Below are 8,546 nucleotides of genomic sequence, written 5' to 3'. Positions count from 1 at the left end.
TTCCTGGAAGACAAATTTTCCAGGGATGGGGTGGGAAGGATGGTTCATGCTGTAATGCAATCTATGGGAAGTAATGGGGAGTAGTAGATGAAGTTTTTCTCTCTCATCTCCTGCTCTGTGGCCCTGTTCCTAAGAGGCCTTGGACCGAACTGGTTCATGGCCCAGGAGGTAGGGACGACTCGTCTAACTCATTGCCTCTCTGGCTTCAGACATTTGCATAACCTTTGCCATACTCACATTGTCTTTTGCCATTGTTCTCTCAAATAGTTTTAGGTTAACTTTAAAATTTTAGTCATCCTAAAAAATATCCACTGAATCATAGTTTTGATGCATTATTTTCTAAAAATGTACATTAGAACATGTAACTATTTTAAAAATCCATCGCGAACTAGCTGAAGGCAGCAATGGCTCCATTCCACAGATTCCAAGCTGTAAGTCTAGAAAGAATGAATTCAGCTGCCTTCAGGCCCATGTGATTCAAACTTTGGCCCTCTTCTTTCAGGAGCCTCCTTCCTAGGCCTGGGCGCCCTCACACAGTGCTTTGAAAAGCCCTTCGTTGCTAGGATCCATCCCCTTCCTTCCCCCAGGTACCCTCTCCTGTCACCCCAACCAAACTGGATTTTTATATCTGAACTTAGAACAGTATCACCAAGCAGGTTAATAAATGTTAAAATGTAATCTGCAGGTTTAACTCTTGATAGCAAAAGGCTTTGATTTCCAGGAATGGGATTCTCCTCAGATACATTCATACAGATATATTTATACAGCCCTTTGCATCAGCGCCTGAACCGGCACACAATTCTCCAGCTTCATTTCTTTTCAATCTTCCTCACTCACTCTGCCTCAGCCACACTAGAACACACCTTACTTTCTCCCTCTTAATATACAAGCTCTTCCTACCTCAGTACCTTTGCACTTGCTGGATTTCTTCCCTCAGGGGCCACCTACACGTTCCTTGGCTTTCACTCAAAGTCCCTGCTTTCTGAGAAGCAGCTCCTGATGAGCCCAGCCAAAGCTACACCAGTTCCCCACACCCCCACACCCTCCAGGCATCCTCTATCACAGCATTTTGGGTTTTTTTTTGGCTTACATAGTTTTGTTTTTTTTTTTTTTTTTCATTTATTTTTATTAGTTGGAGGCTAATTACTTTACAATATTGTAGTGGTTTTTGTCATACATTGACATGAATCAGCCATGGATTTACATGTATTCCGCATCCCGATCCCCCCTCCCACCTCCCTCTCCACACGATTCCTCTGGGTCTTCCCAGTGCACCAGGCCCGAGCACTTGTCTCATGCATCCAGCCTAGGCTTATCACAGCATTTTTTAACCGAGGGTGACGTTGCCTCACAGGAGACATTGGTAAGGCCTATAGACGTTTGCAGTTGTCACTACCTGGGGTGACACAAGTGCCCCCTAGTGGGCAGAGGTCGGGAATGCTAACAAATAGTCCCACACGCCCAGCACAGCCCTCCTACTGTGGGGTGTGTGTGTGTGTGTGGTTAGTCGCTCAGTTGTGTCTGCCTCTCTGTGGCCCCATGGACTGTAGCTCGCCAGGCTCCTCTGTCCATAGAATTTTCCAGGCAAGAATACTGCAATGGGTTGCCATTACCTACTCCAGGGGATCTTCCCAACCCAGGGATTGAATTCATGTCTCTTGAATCTCCTGCACTGACAGGCAGATTTTTCACCACTAGCACCCCTTGTCAATCCCCCACAAATGGTTAGCTGGCCCCAAATGCCATGTTTGAAGAGTTCAGCTCGGTCAATGTACCTGTTTTTTCCTTAGCATCATCAGTACCAGAACTGATGGTGCCACAGTTTCCTTCCTACTGAATGGAGTTTCTTGCGAACTGGAGTTGAGGGTTGTTCTCTGCTCCATCCCCAGCACCTAGAGGAGTTCCAGGCACCTTGACTGTCAACTCTGGTCCCACTTGCCCTTGTCCTGTGAAGCCCAGAGCTTCACAAGGAGTTGAAGATGCCTGGCCTCAAGTAAATGATGAAAATAAGAAAACAAGTCAGTTTCCAAAATGAAAACAGAAGTGTGTTTAATTAATGAGTGTACATATGAATGAAAGTTGTGATAAGAAGTCTCTCACACTTTCATGTACTCATAAAATTATCTTCATAGCCATTAGTGAAAGCTTGGTTCATCTACTTTTTAAAGATGCATAAAATTTTCTAAGTTCAAATATATGATTTTAATTATTAATACACCAGTCTCCTAATGCCCCAAGATCAACTGTATAAAATGTAAGCTCATCATTTCAAAAGATCAAAAGCAAGTCAGTATTTTCTATATGATTGATATATATACAGAAAATAATTTAGTATTAACTAAATACCTCCCCTTCCCTCTTTATAAATCATTCTTCCCCTTGGTTGTAAACAAATTTTTCTATAGTATAAGATAATAGCCAAATTACCCAGTATAGACTTTTCCAAAACAGAAATGTAATTCAAAAAATAATAAAAGGGACCATATGCCAAGAGATTTGCAGCACTATTGAAATTATTTACTGAACACTGATGGTAGATCTCCTTCCTATCACTACAGACTCCACACAAGCACACACAAAACCTTGTATTTCTGTAGTCTTTTTCACTTTTATTTTTCTCCCAAAAGTAAATGTCACTGGAATTACCATTGAACACCAATGTGTGTGTGAAAATAATTCTAATATGTGTAAAAAAAAATCAGCACAACACTGTAAATTAACTACACTTCATTTAAAAACATATTAAAAATTTAGGCATAAGGAAGGATTTACCATAATGCCATCCAAATATTACTGGTGTGAGTTAGGATTAGAATTCAAGTTCTGTCTCTAATTCTGAGTACCACCTGCTTTCTCCCATGCCCCAGGTCTTGTTTCACAGAATGCTACTGTGCTTAGGGGTTTCAAACAAGTTTTGGAAATGCTGGATTAGTCTCAAACAACACTACTATACTTGCAAACACGCTTTTCCAAGGCAGAAAGCCTTTTTTGCTACTCTGCCCCTCTTTTTTCCTTATATTTATTTCTGCCCTGCCACATTCTTAAGATTCCATTAGAGCCTGCCAGTTGTTTACATAAGCACCTAGAACTGTAGTACCAATGTAGCAGAAACAGTGTAAATCACATGGCAATGGATTTTCTTCCCCGGGTGTTTCATGGACCACTCACTTCCCTACCTTCTTCTAACTGCTAAAATACCATTCTGGTCCCCAGGAAAGCACTTAATGCCTTCTATTTCCAGAGCCCTGAGAAACCAGACCTACCTATAATGGCAAAATCACACTCACTTTTATTTTCCCAATGGGTAAATAAAAACCAGCACACTCCCATGATTTGAAACCCTTAACGTACTTAGGAATCTAACATTTGGGGTCACTTAAATAGAAAAAAGAATCATGAGATGCTTTCATGTTAAGTCATTTAGTCCCAAGCTGGGTTTGCTGATTTTGTTGTATTCATTTCTTGACAGTTTGTTAACCAAAGTAGAAGTGTGTTATCTGTCTTCTCAATGAGAATTCTTGATGGATAATAGGATTCAAAGGGTCTAAAGAGAATGTACAATTCTAAAGAGTACATTTCATGTTTTGGAGCAGGCTCTCCAATGACCAGAAAGACTGAGCCACTTTTAGTATAAAAAATTAGGACTGTGACAGAGGTTGACTGTGCACAGATGAGCTAGACTCACTCTACCCAATATCCCTGACTCCTTGGAATGCCATGGGAAACTGACCAAAAAACTGTCCTGCTGCTTGAAAGGACTCTGACATGGTGATATCTGGTCACTGTCTTCTACAGTGAAGGACATAACACCTTAGCAGGCCACCAGATCTCAACCCGTGACTTAGAGAGTTTCATCCATAACGTAGATATTGTCTTCTGCTCGGACAGGCTTCATGGTTGCATCTTTCAAAGCTCCAATCTGAGAATCTTTCAATGGAATCATACTGCAGAAAGAATAACACAGTAAGAGAAAAGTACCACTTCTCAAGTATGAGCTGCATAGTTGTTTATGTTCAGGCAAGATTAGGTATTTGCATTTCCCAGATGCCAATTCCACAGCCTATGGAATGAAAGAAGCTTTCAGAGTTGTCAACATGAAGTTGCAGGAAAGTCTTAATAATGAGATGGAAAATCTCAGCAGTTATTAAAATAAAATTTAAAAAAACCCTGAAATTGGTGTCTGTCAAGAGACTCATATCACAGAATAAAAAAATGAAAAATCTAAGAAGACTAATATCAGGCTTCAAATTAAAGTATTAAACTAGGATGCACATTCTCAAAGATGGTCAGGAACTGGTTTGGCTGGTGTTTTTCCAACTGTGAACTGAGACTATTTAGTGAGGGTCAAATTAAATCTATTTAGTCATCTATATCTTATATTTAAGGTGAATATATATATCTAAGTATACAAAATATTAGAGCTACTGGATATAATAAAACAGTATTGTTCCACATAAATCTGCACTGGATCATAGAGTCAAAAATCTTACCATGTCTTATGTGGAAAATTATAAAGTCATGGGTTACCTGATTTTGTAACATGCACACTCATGTATCAAGTATGTGAAAAGGTCATTTGTGGAGTTTTGATATCGTTGCATTTTTAGGATGCATATATAGTCACAATTTTTATTACCTAAGCCTTCCCAGAAATAATATATAATGCACTGAATTTTCATTAAACTCTGATCTTTAAATGAATTACTTATACATTTGTGGAAACAGTTTAAGTGTTGGTAGCTCAAGATAAGTCAATGTGACATAGCTCCTCAAATATAAAATTATGAGGAAATTTTCCTTTTTGTTTTGTGTTGTTTGTCTATATTATACATTATTTTCTGCAATAAATATTTTCTTTTCTAATTATGAGATTAAAAGTGAACCTTAAAAAAACCTTAACAGTGAAAGGACAAAAATGAACTAACAGGATGCTATTTTTCATACTTTTTGGCCCATAGGGAGTATTTCTTTTCTTCCATTCTTGGAAGCAGGTAGTCAAAAACTCCTAAAAGTCTGGGTTTGGGACTCTAAAGGACCTAAGATGGAATCTTTTACCTGCTGTGTGATGTGACCTTGGATGCCACTTAACATCTCTAAACTTGTTTTCCAATTTGTAACCTGAGATTAATACAAGTGCCTGTCTCACAGGTTTATTGCTGTGAAGGTCATGCCTGCAATAAAAAGCCAGCATTTATGGAACATTTGCAGTATGCTGGGGACTGTTCAAGGCATGTTCTGTGCACTGGCTCATGAGATTAACTCATACATAAGGAAGGCTGTATACAAACATCCAAATAAGGGAAACTAGGAGTAATGGATGGAGCCTAAGAGGGATGGATTTTATCAAAGACAGACCTTGCTTAAAGCCTAAACTGGACCAGACGAAGCAGGCTCTTTGGATTTGAAAATAGGTAGTGGGTTCCCACCTTTACAGGTGTTTGGGAAAATGACTACAGGGATGCATACAAAGAGGATTTAACTTTTCATTGGCCAGAGGGATAGATTTGCACAACTGTAAATTCAAATGCCTATGAGGCCACACAGCTAATGTAATTGAGCAGAGCAGGCTGGGTGTGGAACAAAGGGCAAGGCTGCGAACTACGGAGGGTTGGAGGCACGGCCCCACCTGCTGCCTTTGTGCATCTTCAGCCTGGAGCTGTCCTCCTCCAGATCTTTGCAGAGCTGCCTTCTGCTCCTTTGGGGCTCACTCACATAGTCTATTGTCTGTCTCTGTATTCCCCATGGTATTTCTCTGGAAGTTCTATAAGTTCCCTGCTTATTCATTTATATGTTTCTGTCTGTTCTGCTCATCTCTTCAGAGAATATAATAAGAATTCAATAAACAAGGCACTGAATGAAGTCAAATAACAAACCAAACAACTCGTACAAACGGCCCATCACACAAAATGCAATTTAGTGTCTTGTTTTAACAGGTTAGGTGAGAAGTGCTGTTCTGTAGCAATTCTGGCACAATTTCAGGGAAATAGAGATGCTAAAATCATCACTGGAAGGTCGGACAGCAGTGGAGGTGCTCAATAAACTGGATTTTTCAGAATCCCAGAGTATAAAATGGAGAGCTCAGAAGAAAAAGAGGAGAGGAACGAAGAAATCTTCCGCATTTTTACCCGAGTAAGAACATCAAAAGGCATTGACAAAAAAATCTTTCAAACTTACCGTAGTAGCCTCATCCTGTTACCCAGGCAAAGAGATTCTAAATTGTGGGAAAATGAAGAGAAAATTAAGCTTGTAAGCCAAAGAGTTCATGAGATTTCTTTAAAAATCAAACAAGCATATTATTTCTGTTATTACTTTAATGTGAACAAAATCTGTATGGACATCAGAGCCTAAAAAAGTTAACTTAACAGAAAGAATGCTTTAAAAAAGGAGGAAACAAATCAATCTGGACCCTTCTCTGATAACTCCAGGTTAACTTTTCTTGAATCTCTAGGAGTCAAATAAGCCCCTTTTTATAAAGTATCTTGTGTTTATTATGATTAGTATATTCATCCATATGCCCTAGCTTACTTTAATACAACCATATTTCAGTGTAATTAAAATGAGAGATTGTTTTCTCCCATAGATGACAGGTTTTGTACACACACACACACACACACACACACACACACACACACAGAACTGGTGGAAAGAGACCAGGAGGCGCTGGATGACTCTTGTGAAACCCTTTGTTCTCCTCCTAGCTCTGAAATCATGTACCCTCCCAAAGTCTCATGAGCTTCTTCTGTTAAGTGGGTGCTGTAAAACCCTCAACAATTTTACCTCCTATAACAACAGAAATTTGTTCTGGAGAGAATGAGAAAAAGAGAAGTAAATAGATCTTATATATTATACTGGTCTATTGACTTCCAAATCCCAACTCTACCCAACCAATGCTAACTCTCCATGTTTAATTTCTCCTATGGAGAATTTAAATATAATGTTTCTCTTTATGGGAAAATATTTTTAAGATTAAAAAGGAACAAGGAAATAATCAAGGAAGTTGTGTGAAATTGAAATCATGTGAGATGTAGGACTACAGGCAGCTTATCTCAAGAATACCCCCGTGGGCACAGTCCTGAGGTGACTTACTTTTGCTAATCATGAATACCAAAACCATGAGCAATAATAACAAGACAATAACAGAGATTCCAATGTAGATTCCCTTATTGGCGATCATCCATGGATAATGTGCCAGCACCACAGGTTAATGAAACATCAGCAGATCAAAAAAAAAAAACAAAAAACAAAAAAATCTTGTTAGAATTATGATAGAAAACATTTTAAAAAATAATGTACCCAGACACATTTATCTTTACTAATATTTGGTTAGTTCTGGATCATGAGGGGTGAAACCAAATGATCTGAATTTATAATCATATGGGGAAATTCTAAGACAGCTTAAAATTCAAAATGTATTTGGAAATGGTAGAAATGTTGTATATCTTTCTTGGGGTAGTATTTACAGGTGTGTATACATTTTTTTTTTCCTCTTTTTTTTTTTTTATTATTATTATTTTTTTTCCAGTGGGTTTTGTCATACATTGATATGAATTAGCCATGGATTTACATGTATTCCCAATCCCGATCCCCCCTCCCACCTCCCTCTCCACCCGATTCCTCTGGGTCTTCCCAGTGCACCAGGCCGGAGCACTTGTCTCATGCAAGGTGTGTATACATTTGACAAAACTCAAACTATAAGCTTCAAGTGAGTCTGCTTTACTATATGTAAATTACATATATTTTTAAAAATTAATAAGGTATTTTCACATATAATCCTCTTATGGTACTAGAAAACAATTTTTGTTCATATATAAGTTAATATGGTGGTATTACATTTATGTGCTCAGTTATTGAATTTGGCCTTTTGTTAGAGAACTCTTTATTTTTTTTAAACTAGAATTCAAGATTCTATATATTTCTTTATAAGTAGATTTGAAGTAGCTGCTCATATATATGGTGCTGCTTAAAAATTAAAATTCTGTACAATTGGAAAAAATACAGTTTTTTTAAGCCTCCTGGTGTGCCTTATAAGGAATCACCTCTTGTGGTAAACCGCAAAATACACCAGGCATCATGTCTGACCCTTTACATAACTTAACTCTAATCCTAAAGATGGCCTGCAGGAAAGGTATCTTAACAGAGAAAAAGTGGAAGACCAGAGCAAAAGATTAAGTCTGAAGTTTATTCACATTAAGTCTGCATTAGAGTTTAAACTCTGGAGCCAGAATTTCAGCTTAACTTTACTTAGTTGCTGTGTGACACTAGACAAGCTATTTAACCCCTTTGAACCTCTGTTTGTCTGTCATTAGCAGATTAAATAAGGTTCTTGGGAAAGGTACATTATGTAGTTCCTGACAAACAAAATGAGGAATCCAGAGAGTGGCTTAGCCTCTGAGCGATCCTTGCTTAAAGGGGGAACGGCCAGTGTCTTGGGAGGAAAAAGCTGTGTTATCACCTTACATGTTGGGGGTAAAGTGGTTGGATGGAAAATGGGATGGTAGGAAGCAGGCTTTGCTTCATTTTAAAAAATATTATGTTACATAAACTCT

At 38.4% G+C, this 8,546-nt stretch overlaps 1 protein-coding gene across 1 annotated transcript in view; it reads right to left on the bottom strand.

Moving 5' to 3' along the window:
• Positions 1-2,032: 2,032 nt before the first annotated feature.
• Positions 2,033-8,546, bottom strand: part of LOC122440818 (hepatitis A virus cellular receptor 1-like) — a 96,739-nt gene continuing 90,225 nt past the window's right edge. The window contains exons 11-13 of the mRNA XM_043467518.1: positions 7,087-7,159; positions 6,175-6,211; positions 2,033-3,944 (exon numbers count right to left, since the gene is read on the bottom strand). Coding sequence (XP_043323453.1) covers positions 3,842-3,944; positions 6,175-6,211; positions 7,087-7,159 — 213 coding nt within the window. The 3' untranslated portion in view covers positions 2,033-3,841. The remainder of the gene's footprint in view (positions 3,945-6,174; positions 6,212-7,086; positions 7,160-8,546) is intronic.

This window comes from Cervus canadensis, chromosome 4, assembly GCF_019320065.1.
Source record: "Cervus canadensis isolate Bull #8, Minnesota chromosome 4, ASM1932006v1, whole genome shotgun sequence".
NCBI lineage: Eukaryota > Metazoa > Chordata > Mammalia > Artiodactyla > Cervidae > Cervus > Cervus canadensis.
This window is presented reverse-complemented; position numbering and strand designations above follow the sequence as displayed.